The following is a 20,065-nucleotide window of genomic DNA, read 5'->3' on the forward strand; positions in this document are numbered from 1 at the left end:
AATTCTTGAACTCTACTTAATACCCATTATACTTTGTCCCATATAGGAGAAGAAACCCTTATATTTAGCAGCTGGTGGACACTTGCGTGTATTTTAAATGATCAGTGCCTAAACCCTGGATTTCAAATTGTAGAATCCGCAAAGGAAAAGAACACTAGGGGGCAGCAGAGCTCCACACTGAACTACACATAGCTGAATATGCATTTTTTTGGATCAAAGAGTACATTAGAAAACATAATAGCATTTTACGGTTCCAGCTGGAAACCGCTTGAAGTTTGCATTTTACAAGGAGCGCCTACACCACCCCCTTACCTGCCCTTGACCACTCCCCCTGTGCACACTGTCATAAGCTGTCCCTCCCTCTTCCCCGGAGCACTTTCTTCATTGAGAGGTATGAAGGGAGGCTAGCATTCTTTGGCACAGCAGAGCTTGTGACTTCATGCTCCGGACAGGTATGGGCTTAACACGGAGTATTTCTCTTGTATTTCTCCAGTGACTTTTGTTTAAAGACAAAACAGCGGAAAGCTCTGAAGATGCCGTCGGTCTGTCTCATTTCAGGTAGTGTAACTCTTGGTTGAATGCGTCTCTGCGCAGGTTCTCTGGCACTAGGCATGGGAACGTAGGCAAGCCAGGTATATTGCTAAAAGTCAAGTTTGTTTTTAATCGAAGTTAGTTTATACAACTAACTTGCTTGTAGAGCTCATTAGCTTGTATGGATAATTTGTCAATTACTTAAATTATTAATTACTTTGACAATCCATCTGAAACTGCTGTTACTGTATGTATGAATGCTACGTGAATATGTCGCATTTCGTTATGTGTGGTGTGTTATGTTATCAGGATAAAATTTCAGTTTCAGGTGTAGACTCACTCTAACCTTGAAAATGCTTTCTGGGATCAGCAGAGCCAAAGCAGCGTCTCTGTCAGGTGCGCTGATCATTCTTTTAAAGGAAATGAATGTTGCCATTATCGCTTATCTATCGCTGATCTGTCGCTGATCTATCGATGATCTCTTACCTTAAACGTTCACTGATCTTCAAATTATTGTCTATTTATAGGTCTAATTCAACGAATGCGTCAATGTTTTTGATGTTAATGAAATTCGGCATGAGTCAAACATACCTTCCATAGCGCAGAAATGTTTTTGTTTATTTTTTTTAATTTCCCTTTGAAACGTAGCACCTTTTCTACGCCACAGGTAGCAAGAAGTTTGGTGCAATGTGGCCTGCGAACTTGACTAGTGCTATGCCTGGATTTCACCTTGCAAGATAAAGGAGAAATTCTCTGAAAGATTCCCCAAACCACTTTACTACAGGCTACATTTTATAACATTTCAGGTTTATTTTAGGTTATTTTTGTGAAGAGTGTGAGTAGTGTGTAGTTTCAGTCATTGTTGTTGTAAGTTCCGAGTGATGAAATTCCTACACCCTTTTCAATAACAAAACAATGTTGTAGTTTTTTGTTATTTATTTATTTTTTATTTTTTGAAAACTAAAGAATCATTTTTTCCCAACTAAATGAGAAAATGTTAACCTTTCCCCACCTGCCTGTTTTGGAGCTGAAAAAATAGCATTTTATAAAAAAATGTCATTTGTGAGATGAACTTGGAACTTGAAAAAGGAAACAGATTTGTACAGGTTAAATTTCACTACACCGGGAAAAAAACTCTTTTTAAGCTTTTCCAACGAACTACATCTGAGCCATGAAGCTGTGGCAAGCCGCATAGATTTACTTCTTTTCCTACCCACAGTGAAGAAATGTCTAAGGGAACATTCTGAGCTCTGGAAGATACGTGTAACTCACATGCCAAATTTCATCAAAATGAAAAATGGTTATGTAAAAACGCCCTTTGGAACTTCATTGAATTAAAATGGAATTATTCAAGAATTATTCAGAGATTATGTGCTTGGTGTCATGATCAAGTCCTTCTAAATCTTGCGAAACAGGTTAAAGGCAAGAAGATAGATTAGGCAGAAAGGCTTTTTGTCGGGGTCCTGAAGTTCAGTAGAAGTGGATCTGATGGACAGATAAGCTGGGACTGGCTGACAGGGAGAGACATGGGATGGGAGCTGGCAAATGAGACTCCCAGTATAGCACCGTAAGGCTGGTAGGTAAGGCAAAGCTGAGAGTGCTCACCTGAGAAGCCCAAGATCAATGCTGAAACTGCTCTCCCAAATGAGCTATGGCAGCAGATGTATAGTACCAGTCAAAAGTTTGGACACGCCTACCCATAGAAAGGTTTATTTGTACTATTCTCTACATTTTAGAATAATTATAGACATCAAACTACAAAATAACATATACAGTATGGAATTATGCACTGACCAAAAGGGTGGGGGGGGGGGCAGTCCCGTGGGTTGGGACAGAAGGTTGCTGGTTCAAGCCCCTTGGTCAGCAGAGTGTCCTCCCCATAAGGCTCTTCAGCTAGACCCTTAAGCCCAGGTGCCCCAGGGACTGGTTGACCCTACTGTCTCCTCTATGCCAGTTTCATGAGGTGGTCGTCTGAGAAGCTTTTCCATTGGTCCTGAGGGAGGTCCCACGTATATGCTGAGCTCTCATTGGCTGCTTCTCCTTCACTCTCTGGTCAAACTCCTCCAAAACCATTTCTACTGTGTTTAGGTCAGGTGGTCAGGTCATGTGGTGCGACACTATCACTCTCCTTTGTAGGCAGCTTGGTGTGTCCAAACCTTTGACTAGTACTGTAAATGCTGATGTTCTGCCCCTGACTCTGCTTCTCATAATTTCTTTACAGTATATGACTCCTCCATACATCAGAGTCCTAGGAGCCTCATTAAGAACTCTGTACCCCAATATCATGAGGTGAGGACCAATCTGGTGGTTGTGTTGTGGGGACTGTGCAGGCAGAAGGGTAAGGCTTATTGGACCAAATTTCATAAAGTTGCACAGTTGCATTTCTATATTTAAATCATTTCGCAATAATTTATTCAACTGCCTCAACTACCTGCAGGGTTGGGTGTTTGAATTACATCTCTGTACTGTATGTGTAAAATGTGTATCACGCAGAATCCTCCTGCATCGTAAAGACATGGCATGCAGTTAGACTAATTGACATCTAATTTGGTATATATACTGCAGTCTTGTGCCCTGTGCTGGCAGGGATAGGCCCCAGGCCCTCCTGCTACCTGTCCCAGGATAAGAAAATGGAAGGATGAGATAATTTACTCCTCAGAAAGTTTATGGCCCCATAACTTTGAGAGAAAATCCCTCCGTGTTGGTTCTGTTTCTGAATTACAGAGCTCTGACGGTGTGCTTGCTTTGGACGGGAAGGGGCAATGTTGCACGTACACCTTCTGCAGGACTTCCAACGCCATTGTCAGCTGCTGGCCGCTAGGGACAATGCCGGCTACCGCTTGGAGTTTGAGGTACACACCAGTGCTGTCCGTGTGAGGCTCACAACACCCTTTGGTGCCATCAGACAAGGATCACATATCCGGCTCCTTCATGCACATCTTAATTACATCATCATTCTAATCTCTGTCTGGAGTGTATGCATACCTAGAAAAATCGGACTTTATATACCGTAGAGTAGTGGAGACGCTTGTTAATACTTTATGAGGTGGAAGGCACAAACGTCATACTCTGTGACTTACACACGTTGCTATTCTGTGACATAGTTTGCCTTCCATGTCGATGACAAGAGAGCAGTATAATTGTCACACTCGTTCAACAAAAGATCAGTCTGGCTATGATCAAACATTTTGTAAAGAATATTCTATATTACCTACAGGCACAGGATATTGCTGCTCTCCAGCACTGTGCCCCTGCTTCTATGATACACAATCAGTTTTAAGGATTAGCTGGTTTGCCACATGTAAGAAGGCAGCCCTCCCATTAGAGCCAGGAATATGGAAGCTGCACTCAGCACTGAGGTTTCACATCATGTTTGTATACAGATCCCTCTGTATTTTCCAATAGCTCAATATGTACATATTTGTCTGTGCCTGTCTGTAGCGGCTGTCTGATGTGGGCAGTGACTTCAGCACCAGGGCTGGATACCTGCCTGCCAACAGGGAGAAGAACCGATATCCTCACATCCTGCCCTGTGAGTGTCTGTCGTGAAACTTAGCATGAGAAAGTGCCACAGCATCTGGCTAAGAGCAGGACAGCAGCCAGGCCAATCCAGCGACAGCCCTCACCCTCACCTCCTGATCGGCTTTGATTTCAGACGATCACTGTCGAGTGAAGCTGGCGCGGCAGAACTGGGAGTCGCACCTCGACTACATCAACGCCAGCTATGTGCCTGTAAGTCCACTGGACCTCTGTGACTCAGACCCTCTGCTTTCTAGCGCCCCCTGCTGAGCGGGCCTTCGTTTCTGCCAACGTAGGGGGGCACCTCCGAGCGAGACTTCATCTGCACTCAAGGCCCGCTGCGCAGCACGCAAGCCGACTTCTGGCGCATGGTTTGGGAACAGAACGTGCACGTGATCGTCATGGTGACTGACTGTCTGGAGAACGACAGGGTGAGCGAGGGCTTGTGTGTGTTTTGTTTTTTTTTTTTTGCAATGGTGAGTCTCATTCGCAGCCAGAGGCTGCAAACTCAGGGTATGATCTGCAGCACTGTAGCTGTGAAGATGCTATCAAGTTCTCTCCCTGGGCCACTAAAAATAGGAGTGAAAACCAGTAAGAGAAAGAATAGGAATTATTCCCCCATGTTGGAGCCTCAATACAAACTGGGTTGTATGTATCATGTTCTTCACTGTGATTCCAGTGTTTTGGCCACCCCCCCCCCCCGACCTTACACTAAAAGGCATGTCCTCAGGTGCTATGTGAGCAGTACTGGCCCCAGGACTGTGCCGCCCAATACGACAGGGTGACGGTGACCCCGCTGTTCCAGCGCCACTGTGAAAACTTCACCAGCACCACCCTCCAATTATCCCAGGTGAGCAGGAACCCCCAATCTGCTCTCGGGCTGGATGTCCATCTGACCAGCAGGGGGGGATGTCAGTAGGAGGATTCCCCAACATGTAAGCCGAGTGAGTTCAGAAAGCCAAAGGAGGTGAAGCTGAGTGAGGCTGGCCAGCTTGGTGTCACGGGGCAAATGCTTCAGCCCAGAGGACAATCTAACTTTGACAGAAAAAATACTTCCACCCCCCCGTCCCTGGTGCCTGGCCATCCGTGAGCCTGATTTTGCCTCTTGAACGTGTGTGTTTTAGGCAGGCTGCCCCACAGAGAGGAAGATCACCCACTACTACTACCGGGCCTGGCCAGACAGGGGAGTCCCACAGGACCGGGCAGCCCTGTATGCCTTCACCCTGCAGGTCCGGCAGCACCTCGACAGCGACCCGCATGCTGGCCCGGCCGTGGTCCACTGCAGGTGCCTGATCACATGGTCCGTGCCTCTGTAGCTCTGCCTGTCCAGTGACGCTCGGCCTGACCTGTCCCTTGCTCGCACCGCAGTGCTGGTGTGGGCCGGTCCGGCACGTTCGTGGCTCTGCTCTGGTTGAGCTGGCTGTGCTCCCGCAACATCTGGCCGGACGTGAGAGGGGTGGTGCACAACCTGCGGAGACACCGAATGATGATGGTGCAAAGCCTGGTGAGCACGGGGCTCCTGAGCACTGGGTGGAACGCCCAGCTCCTGCTGAGCTTCTAACAAACTGCATTCCCAGGTCACTGCTAAATGGAAAGTAATCTGTGGTCCAGCCTCATGTTTCAGTGTCCTACCGCTGCTACCTGCAGAACAGACCGAAAACTCAGCACCCTTAGTCCAATCACCAAGTCTCATATAACGTTGACATGGTTTCGTCTTACAATTTTCCACAATACATCTCCCCAGTCGCCTGTATTTGGGTTGAAGATGTAGACAGATGCTGGCGTTGGATTGAGTGCCAGTCAGTGCTGAATTTGGTCATTAACTAATCCATTCTCAATATCCCTCAGGAACAGTACATATTTATCCATACCTGTCTCCTCCACTGGATGTCCAAGGATGTGACCAGGAATGGGACAAGGTGGGTAAGATACACACACACACATACACATGTCGGGTAAACATATCATTATGGGGACTGCTCATTCATTTCTATGGGAAAAATGCTAACGCTAACTATGACAACCATAACCATAAGTAACCAAGCAAAATACAAGAGTTTTTGCATTTTTAGTTTGTTCATTGCAGTCACAGATTTTTATTAAATTGAGTTTTCCCTTATGAGGACCAGGAAACATTGTGTCCCCATAAGGTAAGGTATACCCATCACTCACACACACTAAACTTCATAGTACTATTCTATGTCAAACAGTGTTTGCGTAATGGCCATTTGTAAGAGGCTCGCAAATGAACAACCAAGTCTAATATTTGGTTTTCAATGCAGCTACTTTTGTCAATAATTTAAAATAGTTCTGAGGGTAACCTGTATCAAAGGGCAGACATCTTACAGAGACATATTTCATCTCTAAGGAGGGGGCAGACAAGCCGTAGAACACATGAGGACAGGCAGACCACACAACCGTGCCAGGCCAGGAGGCCAGACAGGCTGGAGGAGAGGCAGCGATTGGGGCCACGGAACAGAGGGACGGTCATCCACAGGCTGCTGCCCGCCAGGCTGATCCGGAGGCTACAGCCGGGCTTCTCAGCTCCATGGTGGCGGTAGAGTGGCTGCAGGTCCCACCTTATAGAACCAGATGGATATGAAGACCGCAGAATTCATGGAATATGAAAGACTACGATATTTCACGGTGCTGCAGATGCTGGACACTCACAGCTAAGTTCGAGACTACAATAACGTGAAAAACAATGCATTTATGTGACACAGAGAAAACTGAAAATTAAAATTATTCATTTATAGCATAGTCTTTGTGGTCTGGTCAGTCTATGCCAGAGTGTAAGTGTAACCCTGAAACACTGTGACTATTGCACTGGTTAGAGCGGAGAACGACTTGAGGCCTCACTGAGACACAAACGGGAGGCAAACGGCGGCCATGCAGATGGCCAGCAATCCGGAAGGTCGGGTTCAGCCAGTTGGGGCCGTCGTGCAGCATACCACAGCGAAGTCCCTGGGCGTGTCTCCTGCACGAAGGACGCCGTGAGAGTAAACTAGCCACCATGCACAGCCTGGGTGTTTTGAAATGCGGTCATCAGACTAGATCCCGTAGGTTTTTTTTGTACTTAAGTCTCAGGCCTCATGATGATACGGTTTTCTTTATCACAATTACTTCATCGTATAGTTCACAGTCCCTGAACCCTAAACTCTGCAGCTGACCTACCCAACTTAAGTCACCCCCAAATCGCCTGCACAGAAGTATCGCTCTGTCCATCTGCAGTGTGATAATAACCCTATTGGTGTCCTCGGGACATACAGCTGTACTTGGATGATGTCACCGCAAGCATAGCTATAGCTGTAGGCCTGGGCTGGGAATGTAACCACGTCGAGCGGGGGTGCTCCCTTCAGCTAGAAAAACACTGTCAAATATTTCAAATTACTTTTCCAAACAAATTAATTGAAACTCTTACGTTTAAATTTAAAACAATGGCCTTCATTAAAATATCAAACAGACTACATAGCTGTACAGAAGTGGTTTTTGCATGGTTCCCACAGCGAACACGAACTACTGCCTACTGGCTGTTACAAAACAATCTGGTGAATTAGCTGGTAACCCTGGCAGTATGCAAGCATGAGATAGATTCTCAAACTGCTTAGATGAGCACATACATAAGCACTATCTGAAAGTCTGGCTTTGATGTTTAAACTTCTTAACTGATCTAGTGAAACAGGCTAAAGCGAGTTACGGATGTTACCATGGACACAGCTTAAAAAAAAAAAAAAAAAAAACAAACCAACCCAAAACGGCTGGATGGCCATGTGATTTTCCTCGTTTCACATAAAAGCAGAAAGCTCAGAGCAGGACAGGGACCGCCGTGATAGAGCAGGACAAGGACCGCCGTGTCAGAGCAGGACAGGGACCGCCGTGACAGAGCTGAACTCACGCCGCCAGAAGCCGCAAGTAAGAAGCACACACACAAGAGCGAGCTGTAAAAAAAGGCATGTTTCAAAACACACAGTTTGCCATCTTCCATAAACAACTACAATACCGATACATAGAAGAATATAGAGACGGGAAAATGAAACAAAAAGGAGAGTAAACCCAGAGTTTTGTCAGTTTATATATAATACAAGTGTGTTTATTTTACAATATGTTTGAGGCTGGTGGTCTCTGCCACACTGAATCCGCAAGTGAGCCGTGTTCCTTGCAAGACTGTGTGTGAACACATACACACCACATAATTAAATATACGCAAGGGGTCAAATGTCTTTTGCTGTTTCGCTTCTGTATCCACACATACTGTTCGTCTGCGAGTCGCGCCCAGTGAGTCTTCAGTGGGGCCTCCCTTAAGCTTGGGAGAGTCCTTACGGAAGGCAGATCTGTCCGTTTTTTTATTTTTGGCGGTGACGTTTTAACAGCTGACGGGAGACAGAGGCCTGGGGTCCCGTCCCATGTCAGGAACGTACGGGGGAGGAGCCGTGCCGGGCTGGGCGGCCTACCGGAGCCTCCCAAACTGTTTTCTGAGTACATCGAGCTGGGGGGGGGAAGAGAGGGTCGGCTGCGGCGAGGGGGGAGCCACAGGCGAGGTTGGCCTCCGAGCAAGAGAGACGTCATGAGAGCCATGGTTAATAGGGGGCAGAAGAGGAGGGGGACAGCCAGAGCTGAGGAGAGACGGAGAACCAGGGAACACGTGCTGCAATTGTAGTGAGTCAAAACCGGGGCAGTAATGCTTCAGAGATACATGTCCCAATAACGAAAGAAATTTAAAAAAAAAAATCACAAGAACAAACATGGGGAGGCTCATTTCAGGAAAACATACCTCAGTTCATCTGAGAGGTGCGGGTGTGCCAAGTACAACGATAAGGAAAGGCTGCTTTGTGAGAATAATCAAAAATATGCTTTTATGCATAAAAAAAATTACATTATAAAAAAAAAGAAGAAGTGACGAATGACACAGGCGACTGTGCATCTCTGGAAGAAGAGCCGACTTGCAGAACCTGGGGTCAGGCGCTCAGCCGCCAACTGCGTCTCACGCGCAGGATGAGGAGGAGAGCAGGAACGAGGGCGGTGATTAACCAAGAGGGAGAACGAAAGAGGCAGCGCACGGTCCACGTCATCCCCGGATTTGGCTGGGGCTGCTTCACCCTCCTGCTTTAGTGAATGTTTACTGATGTCAGGGCGACGACTTCCTGGATCTCTCGCACCATGAGAATGCGCGTGAGCATGTGCTCCAGTTGCTCCCGCGTGATTGGCTGGGTAGAGTACCATATGGGACTGTTGGGTGCCACCACTGGTTCAGGTGTTAGGTAAAAGGTGTCGTTGCGGCCCTTTACACTCTGGGGACTGAAGCCGAGGGGGGTGGGTAGGCAGGTAGGGAGCCAAGGAAGAAGGTGAGGGGGGAGGAGAGAGAGACAGAGAGGTGGGAATGAAAGGTCAGTCAGGCAGGCATGCAGTACCATTTAGCTTTAGCATTCATTGGTGAAACATGAATCAGACCATGCAAAAACCTTACGTGTGCCGTTACAGGACATACTTAAAATGACTGCTTCTAATTTTGCTCTGTATCTGCTTCAGCGCACATTTGTACAACTTCTAGAAGTCAAAGGTCAGAGAAAGGTGGGAAAGGGGGCTGGCAGGTTTACAGATCCTGCCCCGGCCAACCTTTGGCAGGCAGCGATACTTCGCACGGTGCCAGGGGCCTGCGCTCCGACTCACCACTTGAAGAGGTAGAAGTCGTACAGCTTGATGGGGCAGCGCAGTGGGTTCTCCGGGTGCTCTGCCTGCTCGGCGTACATGTCGTCTGTCACTGGAAGAAGGGTCAGAGGTCACTGCGTGCCAGCCGACTGCCCTGCTGCAGTGAGGCGATCACACCCCCTCCTACCTTTCTGGCCCACGTGATGCAGCCCTACCCCTTTCAGGTAGCGGATGCTCGTGCTTTTGTCCTTGGGGTTCGATGGGTTCTTCTTGGTGTGCCGAAGAACTTTGGAGAATGCCACCTTCATGTGCTGCTCCACCGTCTTCAGCTGGAAGTACCTGCGGGATTCAGAGGTTACATGGGGACACGGGCAGACCGTTGAGTACGGGAGCCGTCCAGGCCACAGAGGAGCGGTGGCAGGGGAGGAGAAACTCACTTAGTGTTGAAGAACATGAGCGTGGTGAGCAGAGTGGCAGGCGAGTGAGCACCCAGCTGTTTACACTCCCACAGCATCTCCTCCGTCACATGACTCGGGATGATGTAACCTGCCAACATGTGACATTGACGCTGTGACTCCACAGCTGTGACGGTGACCCCCGCCAGCGTAGTCAGGGCCAGGAAGGGCACCTACCCAGTGGATGTACACTTGGTTTCCAGCCATCCAGAACACGGTGCAGCCATTGGGAAAAACGTAGGTAGTACTGGTCCGAGAAGATGTCGTCCACCCGGCCATTTTCAAACAGGTACTGAGGAAGAACAGGCAGCGAAGAGGTGAGTGACAACAGATATGAAACATACCAGCCTTCTAATATACAAGCCAGGTCAATGTATCCACACTGAAAACATACACAAGGAACCTCTGTTCCCTGATATACCCTCCATCATTACAGTCCGCTCTGCTGTTTATGTACATTACTTTTATTTTGTAGACGCATTTGTCCAAAGGGATGTACAAATGAGGCAAATGGTTCATCAGAAACATATGCGATGTCACAGACCTTCTGTATACAGAGGAAGATGTAGTAGAGCACATCTGGATCGAAAGGCTCGCCCTCCAGCCCCCGGGCCTCCTGGGTCATCAGCGACAGGCCGATGTTGAGCTCGGCCACGGCACAGGAGACCAGGTCCTCCTGGAAGCGCAGAGGCTGCCGCCCTGCAGACACACGAGCACATGCTTAGCCTCTCGCAGAACAGCTATGATAAGCGGCTAATGTGGCGCGGGCCAGACTCACGGCCGATGGGAGCCAGCCGGCTCTGCCCGTCCTTCTCCAGGTCTGCGTTCTTGCTCTGTGCCCACAGGCGCCACACCTCCAAGCCCTCCTCGGGCTTCAGGGAGTTGGGGAGGAGCAATGTAGGGGGGGCCTGTGGCTGCGTCTCCACCTCGGCCAGCTGCACCGTCTGAGTCTGCAGGAGCAGGAGAGTACAGACCAGAATGTCACCCCGGAGAGCCGGGCCTTACATTCTCTTAACACAGTATTTCTTAGCCAGTTCATGTTTTTGCTCTCACCTAGCTCCTTGAAGCCCGAGACGGGCCTGGAGGGGACCGTTTGGGGACTGGGTCAGGAAACACTACTATAATTAACCTGCTATGCCCTCCCTCTGCCATGCTTTCAGGTACTCCCCCCTCACACCAGCGCTGAGACGAACCTGTAGTTGTTGCTGCTCCTGTCCCGCCGCCCCCTGGGCCTGCACCACCTGCTGCTGGGGGTCCCAGATGTGGACGGACTGCGTCGCGCTGGGGTAGGCCCCGGCCACCGTCTGCACGGCAACAGGAATGTGGATGTTCCCGTTCATGAACTGTGCCGGGAACAGAGTGTTGGCCAGCGTCTGGACCACCTCCTCCTGCGCAGTGGCTGTCGTCGTGGTCACAGGGCCCCCCCCCGGTGCCGTGCCGATGGCCAGCTTGCCGGCCACCACCATCTTGTCCTTGTCGTCAGCAGGGGAGCCTGCCACATGGACAGTGCTATAGGCTTCCTGCGGGATGGCGATGTGCGTGATGCTCTGCTGCTGCAGGTCGGCACGCGCCGGTGCTGAGTACACGGGGATAGTCCAGGTCTCGCCTGTGGGGCTGGTGATGGTGCCAGTGGCACTGTACAGGTGGGTGCTGTCCACTGTCAGCAGGTCGGGCCGCAGGGACAGGTAGCTCTGCTGCTGGCCCTGGCCCTGTGGGATGGCCAGCACGGTGGCCAGCTGCTGCCCGGGGATGGCGTAAGACACTGTGATGGGCATGTCCACCTTCCGCTTTTTGGCGGGCTGTAGGACGCCCCCCGCCCCAGAGCGTCGCTCCCCCTCCCGCGGGGAGCCCTGCTGCTGCTGGGGTGATAGCGGCCCCACGGTCTGAATCTGGATCTGCTGTCCGCCGGCCACAGTCACCAACTGGGCCTGGATCTGCCGGGGAAGCACGAGGGATTAGCATGATGGCCTGAGGGATTTGGCCACGTGGGCAAGGTGGGGTGAAATGGGGCAGGTGCCCTGGTACGGACCTGCTGGTGCTGCTGCAGCTGCTCCTCTGTGATCTCACCATGTTGCACCAGCTGGCCGGCAGCTACCGTCTGCAGCTGGGAGCCGGCCAGCTGCTGCTGGGTGGGGCTGGGCACCTGGAGTACCTGTCCCACTGCCTGCGCCTGCTGCTGGCCCTGGATTTGCACCTGTGGGGTGAATGAGGTCGAAGATGCTGTTTAGGGGCGGGGAAGGAAGGGGCATCAGGACTTGAAGCGCCAAGATTAGAATTAAGGCTGATTAACGCTACACAGAGCTGACACCGTGGCCCAAGTCACTGCAAGCGTTTATAATTGTGTGCTGGTGTGTCTGTTGCTCTGCAATTACACAGTTAGAACACTAGGTGGACAAGCACAGGAGGTTCAAGTTTTAACTCCGTCACACGAAAAAAAAAACTTAAGTTCAATTTGAATGATCGTTCCATTTCAAGATTATCTAATACGTTAGTATACGCACTCTGAGCCAATCGTAATCATTTTTTTCCCCTTGCTGTTTAAATCAAATAGATTTAAGAGTGACTTATTTTGAACTCCTTTTCTGCTTCATAAACATCACAATATTCATCCCAAAATAATCACGCCACAATATGAGATTTCCCAATATTTCGCAGCCCAGTGTGAACGGCTGCAACCGTTGCAAAAACAGCAGGCCAGCGACGAGTGAAACACACCTTGTCCAACACTAAAAATCCCCACAGCTGGAAACAAACAAGAACAAAGCATCTGCATGGTAAGAAATTTGACGCTACCAATCACAGTTGTTGCAATATGTGTTGCCAGGACATGTAGCTACATTTTTGGGAAAGGCACACATTAGGATATGGGAACCTGGCTACGGCACATTTATGGCGTAGATTCTACGCAGAAGCATAAATCAGCCTTTAGGCTCCAGAGCCAGTAGCACTGCCTTCCTGCCAATGAACAGTTTCAAGGCCAATAAAAAGACAAAACACAATTCAGCCTAGTTCACATTTAAATACGCCAATAAATATACCCTCTAGCAGGAGCATCACTCGGGGTTAAACGATGCTCCACAAAGCAGGATTTCTCAGTTAGCTGGGCTAACCTAAGCTAGAACGAATGATCGTCCAGTAAGAGTAAGGAGCATTCCTATTGGACAATCCTGACTTCTTGCTCAAGTTAACCCAACAAACTGAGAAATCCTGCTTTGTTGAATACACCCCTGGTGAGGGTGGGGAACAGGCAGAGATATACACAGAGGTAATGAGCGGGGTTAGGGTTAGGCACCTGCACTTGTATCTGCTGCTCTGAGGCCTGATGCACCGCAGCAGCCAGCTGTGGGGACAGCTGTGCAGATGTCACCTGCTGCGCCTGTTGCTGCTGCGGCTGTTGTTGCTGTGGAGACTGTTGGACCTGTACCTGCACCTGTATGAACAGTGATAAAGGCACAAGAAAGAAAACAAAAACATTTCAATACAGGAAGCAATCAGCATGGTTTATATTACACTTACACCACAGTGTCGTTGAATTCTCAAACCTGATTGGTCAGAAGGGTGTTGATTTATTATCCATAACTATACATGTAGTGCCAGCCAGGCAAGTCATAGTAAATCAATGCATGATTATAATCTTTAATTCTAATTGACATTACTTGAAATTTCAGACACAGAATTTAAAAATCAGTTCTTCATGCAGAAGAGCAGGACCTGCGGTCAGTGATTTAATACCAATATGATTTACTGATGTAACACTCTTGTAGCCCAGTCACATTAGTCTTGTGTAACCTGCCTAAAAGATTGGTACGCAAATCCTGGTGTAATAGTCAGTAAACGATAACTCACTTTTTACCCATAACACAGCTGAATACAGAGAGCTAAATTAATAAAATAATGGCTAAATATAGATTCACATTTCTTTCCTTCTGTGTTAAAAACATGCATTGCTATGCATCAACACTTTTATAATCACATTTGTGTTATTCGGCTGCTTTTATCTAAGGTGGTTTTTAGATTTCCATCTGTTGTCATAGCTGGATACCCCACTATCATCTCAGAGCCCCCTGAGACTTGAACCAGCCCCTTCTGGTCATTCTTAAGAAATCCATACTGCTTATCATTGCGTATCATTACATTACTAATACTACGTGCATAAGACCGTACAATGGCCAAATCCCATCATGGAAACCAACACAACAGAGTCGAGGAATTCCCCCAGAAATACCAGTTTAGCAACAGTTATTTTTCCCCTAATGACATCAGCTTAAAGGAGAGAGAGCAGAGCTTAAACTCCTAATACATAGTTTCAAATTAATGAGTCATCATTATGTACTTGAACTTCAATGTAAGCCAAGTCCAGTTTTCATCTTTAGCTCTAGTCTTAGAGAAGCATAGCCGGACCTCAAGGCAGTCATGATGTCTGCATGCCTTCTAGACGCCTCTAAATTTTCACTAATCTTCAGCTTACTTAACTATTCTTCAATTAGGTGGAATGACTATTCAATAGAAAATAAATACAGTGGTACCTTGGTTTGTGAGCATAAATTGTTCCCAAAATGTGCTTGTAATCCAAAGCACTCGTATATCAAAGCAAATTTTTAAAAATAACGGAAACTCAGATGATTCGTTCCACAACCCAAAAATATTCATATAAAAATGATTAATACAAAATAAAAAGTAAAAATACCTAAACAAATTAACCTGCACTTTACCTTTGAAAAGAATCGTGGATGGTATGAGGGAGACGAGAGAAAGGAGAAGAGGAGGGTTGTTTTGTAGGACGACTTTCACTATACAGTAACTAACGGAATCACTGCTATCTGTTGGCTCACTGTAATCTTTTTCTGCGACTTTAACAAGGACCCTATCCAATTACAGCTGCTTTTGTCTCCTTTTTGATTTCGACATTGCATTGTCGTTAAACAGATTCATTGCTCGCACTGCTATGCCCTAGGTGCTTTTCTACTAAATTTTGACGAGTGACGGATACCGACTGAGACCAAGCATGGGAAACAATTGCCCACAATCCTGCAGCTAGAGAGAGAAGAACCACCGGCTCAGTTGTGATTGCGTAACACTAGGCAGACAAAGCGTATATGTAATACTCGTATTGCAAAACCTCGCTCGTTTATCAAGTTAAAATTTATTTTTAAATTTTGCTTGTCTTGCAAAACACTCACAGACCAAGTTACTCGTAATCCAAGGTTTTACTGTAATCACAGTGAAGGCAAGATGAGAAACGGCACAAGTTGGTTAAAGAAAACAAGGAGGTGGGGTTAAAACAGCAGCACAGACACTAGTTTCTTACAGGACAGGCCAGCTCCAACAGGGACCCTGCCACTTCTGTGCTGTCGGTGTAGACGCAGTTCGCCCCCTGCTGGTACACCATGGTGGTGCCACCCTGCTGGAACTCCTGCAGTGCCTCTGGACCTTTGCTGGCCAGCGATTCCAGGAACTCCTTCATGCGGTGCTGTGGCACGCTGCGGGCCTTCTGCCGCACGTACTCCTCAAATGAGACTGTGTTGTCCACAGAGTTGTTCATGATGGTGCTCCTCACGTTCCTCCGAGGGAGATCTGACGACAGAAGGCTGGCATGAAACAAGCATCCTCAAGGTCTGCCAATACTCAACCACCCCCAAAAACGGACTGGCCATATAACATATGCACAGCCAAAACATATTAATAAATATACAGGAGAAAAAACATACAACATATGTTTCAAAATGTAACTGATACTCCTGTTTAAATTGATATACTACTCAAAAAAGTTAAATTAAATTACCTACACATTAATAACCATTAGTTCAGCTATCCAATTTAACACACACAAGTTTAATGTACAAATAAAGGTAACACAATATTTATTTCTTGCTATGCCATAGGAGATTTCCAGTCTCAGTGGTCGCCAATTTGGTCTCAAATAAAAACTGTTTTCTCTAAAGTTATACTTGAGAGTCACAGTTTAACCACAGTTCCGTTTACTGATCCTTCAAACTGTGAGAACATGCATGTCCCACAACACGGGTGACGGGGTCTGCATGTATTGGATTGTCAGTGACACCAAGGTACCAAAGATAATGGAGAGGAATCACACCGTGGGCATAGCGAAGTAACGGCCATTGACAGTCAAGCCTTCTAACCAAGCAGCTGTGAGATTCTGACAGAACCGACAGGGGAAAATATATCAGTATGGCAATTCCACTTACAACTGCCTCACAGACGCATTGTTCTAAGACAAATGTTGCTTCATTAATTTTTTCTTAGCCAACTACTTCCTGGAACTTGGTAGGGTTTATCTGGTAAAATAATAATAATAATAATATATATATATATATATATATATATATTATATATAAAATATATATATATATATAGTAAGGTTATTTTGTTAAATTTCTACAGTCAAGTGCCCTATGCCGAATACACAATAAGCTATGGTATATTCGTAAAAATCGATCGCGTACTTTTCACAACATTTCATCCTTTAAAAAACGAACCTAGAAGAATTTTACAGCTGGAATGCTGCTCCTTCTTTTGGCCTCTGTAAAATGTGCTGTTCCCTGCTGAAGGTCTGTTTCTTTTTTACTGCTTTACCCGATTTATTGTTGTTTTGAAGCATTCGCCGCAATCGTAATTCTGAAAATTACGTTTTTGTCTTCAGCCCATCTTCTTATGTGCGCATCTCCCCAAGCTACCTTAAATATCAGCGAAACAACCCGTTGCGCCAAAACTAGGCGTTCAAAAACAGTCAAACATTTCAACAAAACGCCACACAGTAGTGCGTTACCGATGAGTCTCTCCATGTGTCTCTGTGCATTTATAAAGATCATAACTGGTAAGCTGTACATAGATGTATAACGCAGTCATGTGATTTGATCCGTTTGCTTATCTCTGTATCATCGGGGAAAAACGCATTCCTACCTCATTCCGAACCGACGCTGGATTCAACTATTTAACAAAATCTCACAGCCACGACGTCTTTTTTGGCTAAAATAATTACGTATAATGACAACGTATCACTAAAAGCGAGAAGACCATGCGTATAAAAAGAACAAAAAGCCATTTCCGGTCAAAGATGTAGCCGGAGAAAGTAACAAAGCTGGCCTGCTCGATAAGGACCTTCGAGCCAGCCCCCGAGCTTTCCTGCTACCCAGAGGCCGTTGTGGAGGGAACAAGTCTCGAATCGGGGCGCGTTCTCCGAGCCGCACTCCTATCGGACTCCGGTCCAGCTTCCGTGCGCGAGAAGCATTTAAAAAGAGGAGGGGGAGAGCAATGCGCCTCCCCGTTGCAGCCTTGTAGACAAGCGCAGGTAATGGACGCGAAACAAAGACTGCAAAACGCACTAAAGAGGCCGTCAAACGCAACCACACGCACATGGTAAATACACACCAATCTCACTCCCATTGAGTATGAATAATAAAACGTGACTGCCTTTTCACCTGGTGTGCTTTACACAACATGTAGTGAAAAGGCCATTCCAGTCAAAATTGAGCACTCGCACATTACTACGCGTGGTTCAAGCCAGAGGCGTCTCCCCCAACAACAACCTGTAATTAAATAATAGTTTAAGGCTATTATACAGGTAATCGACTCCATAATGAATTACATTGTGCGTGGATAAATACCACACAAAACGGAATCCTCGACTTGCATATTACGTATGTGATTACCATCTTCCATTTCTTAATGCAGGGTAATAAGACGCTCTGAAGTTCAAAGTCAGTTAATTCAATGGGAAAATACCCATCAGACAGTTTCTGTCAGAACTCAAATGATCTATCTACTTATACTGTAAAACAGACAACAACAAAAACGGCATACATACCATGGTACCAAAAGAAGGCATTTTAACTCTTGATTTCGTGTCTGAGGGAAATGTTGCAACTGGCAATCAATGGCACAACATTCAATGCATATCCGAAACCCAACATCATATCTGTTGAACAGGAGTTACACCGTATAAAATAACGTCATATCTGGGATCATATCAATTTAATAATTTCTGCCACTAACAGTACTGAATATGCAATGCGCCTTAACCAGCAAACTCCGTCCTTTCTAGGCGGAAATCAAGTACTTGGAACTCACAACAATGAGGTAGTAAAAGCGATGTAAGCGTATACCACCTGCCCGTACTGGGCTTGACAGCTGGATTCGAGGTGTCAAGGAAGGGCATCCCTTTTAGTGCAGGTGCATTTTAAAGCTGACTGACTTGCGATAGCATCAGCTGGATTTTGGCGTCTGCCACAAAACTTCAGCTCGATGCGTCACCTCAAAGTCCAAATACAATTCTTTACAAGAAATCGATACGCAAAGTAAATCTCCTGTACTCGACTTTACTACAGCAATAATCAAATATAGCTGGCTCCTCCTACATCATCATGTGACTGGTTAACCATTAACTGTTAACTAACAACACATCTTATAAAAACATATATATACCTTAAATCTAAAGGATGTGGGAGTAATCTAATATCAGATTCCGGTTCAAAATATAGGCTGTGTCCCAGCATATTTACCTTTCGAAAAATCCAATAGCTTTAACTATTTGTGCAAGAAGCGGGTGAATGTATACATTTACAGACATCATATAACACAGACCACGTCTATTACAGCACCATTTATCCATAATAAGAGTGCATGGAGGTGGCGGCTGGAGTGCACACGTATCCACCGTTCCCGTAGTTGTCACTTTGGCTCGTGCCTGCGGTCCCCCTCCCTACCTGTAATGCGCGCTGCCGCGTTCACACAACTGTAAACGCGCTTCTCCTCTCCAGAGTCACAGGCTCGTCACAGAATATACACATGTGGCCTGAAAATGAGAAAATATGCAAAGGAAATGCCAGCCACGCAGATCACCAAGCACAAAACGCCGTGTTTTTGTTCCTTTACGAAGCCTTACCTCTTTCCACCTCGGCCTGGGCTGCTCCAGTCTACTCCCACTGGGTGTTCAGTGCAGCCGATTTACAACGTTGACACAGCTTTCTCGTGTCAATAAGGAACAAATTCTTTTTGCGTATTATTTCTTGCCTGGCAGTACCACAGGTTTCTTGCAGTTCTCTATATTATTATTTTCCCCTTTTACTTCTACTCAGCTCTCACTGGGCGCCATCTTACAACCAGCCGCTCTCAGCCAATCCGGTGACACTCGGAACGCTCGCCATCTCTCGCGAGGCTGCAGCAGCCAAGCACTGAGGACTCACGGTGACTTAAAATGCCGAGTTAAAGAAGACTCGCTGCACTCACTTATAGCATCGACAGCACACGTCATTGTTGATTGGAAATAAGCATACCCTCAAATCCCGAATCAGTATTATACTTAACCATTAGTCTTCATTGTTTTTTTAGATTGACACGCAGTGGGGCCCGCATCGAACTACATAAGCATTGCTATTAAAAATAAATTACTCCGTAATTTCCTTTTGCTTTTTATATGCAATAGAGGAAAAAGCTACCCAAGTTGTTTTCAGTATTAAAGAAATATACTCTAAAACATAATCGACTGAAATGCAGAATAGAGAGCACATAACTGCACCTTTAAAGGAATTTTGTCTGCCCCGGTCTGCCTTAAAGAGCCAGGCATGTGTCAGTGAGCCCTCCTCCCCCGTTTCAATCTTGCAACACACTACCTCTATTGCTCTCTTAAGGTGGACCTGAGATAGATCTACTGAATGACTCAACGAATTAAGCCTTCACAGAAACTGTGCCGTCTATGGCCATGCAAAGGTTAATTCCCACAGTCAGCCCTTAACTCTAGATTGTCTCTCTCAAACTTGGGACCAAACTAATGTACTGACATATGGATGGATAACTGGATTTTTAAAAACTACGATCAGTGAATCAAATGAACACTGATGAATTATTATAAAATGATTTTGATTAAAATTTTGGCTAACCAGGCATCATTGCAATCT

The 20,065-nt window shown here is 46.6% G+C and overlaps 2 protein-coding genes across 18 annotated transcripts; one reads left to right on the forward strand and one right to left on the reverse strand.

Moving 5' to 3' along the window:
* The first annotated feature begins 305 nt into the window (after window positions 1-305).
* On the forward strand, window positions 306-6,810 carry LOC125745388 (receptor-type tyrosine-protein phosphatase V-like). 12 transcript variants are annotated; one of them, XM_049018209.1, is made up of 12 exons: window positions 306-558; window positions 854-927; window positions 1,947-2,820; window positions 3,256-3,383; window positions 3,973-4,063; window positions 4,187-4,263; window positions 4,347-4,481; window positions 4,769-4,900; window positions 5,175-5,335; window positions 5,419-5,554; window positions 5,899-5,969; window positions 6,419-6,810. In XM_049018209.1, exons 4-12 carry the CDS (start codon window positions 3,294-3,296, stop codon window positions 6,609-6,611), a joined length of 1,086 nt encoding a protein of 361 aa, XP_048874166.1. In that variant the 5' UTR covers window positions 306-558; window positions 854-927; window positions 1,947-2,820; window positions 3,256-3,293; the 3' UTR covers window positions 6,612-6,810. The 12 variants fall into 12 exon arrangements, with proteins under 12 accessions (XP_048874166.1, XP_048874172.1, XP_048874168.1 ...); XM_049018215.1 differs by having other exon boundaries at window positions 2,753-2,820; XM_049018210.1 differs by having other exon boundaries at window positions 351-452.
* Window positions 6,811-7,986: 1,176 nt separating this feature from the next.
* LOC125745378 (transcriptional regulator QRICH1-like) lies at window positions 7,987-20,048 on the reverse strand. Of its 6 annotated transcripts, XM_049018168.1 has the most exons (13): window positions 19,054-20,048; window positions 18,875-18,963; window positions 15,460-15,725; window positions 13,444-13,581; window positions 12,181-12,345; window positions 11,345-12,085; window positions 10,930-11,101; window positions 10,696-10,850; window positions 10,329-10,443; window positions 10,134-10,242; window positions 9,884-10,035; window positions 9,718-9,808; window positions 7,987-9,345 (listed from the first exon to the last, which is right to left on the reverse strand). In XM_049018168.1, exons 3-13 carry the CDS (start codon window positions 15,691-15,693, stop codon window positions 9,156-9,158), a joined length of 2,262 nt encoding a protein of 753 aa, XP_048874125.1. In that variant the 5' UTR covers window positions 15,694-15,725; window positions 18,875-18,963; window positions 19,054-20,048; the 3' UTR covers window positions 7,987-9,155. The 6 variants fall into 6 exon arrangements, with proteins under 6 accessions (XP_048874125.1, XP_048874130.1, XP_048874128.1 ...); XM_049018173.1 differs by lacking the exons at window positions 18,875-18,963; window positions 19,054-20,048 and adding an exon at window positions 18,671-18,867; XM_049018171.1 differs by lacking the exons at window positions 18,875-18,963; window positions 19,054-20,048 and adding an exon at window positions 17,977-18,663.
* Window positions 20,049-20,065: the final 17 nt, after the last annotated feature.

This window comes from Brienomyrus brachyistius, chromosome 6 (genome assembly GCF_023856365.1).
Source record: "Brienomyrus brachyistius isolate T26 chromosome 6, BBRACH_0.4, whole genome shotgun sequence".
Lineage (NCBI taxonomy): Eukaryota > Metazoa > Chordata > Actinopteri > Osteoglossiformes > Mormyridae > Brienomyrus > Brienomyrus brachyistius.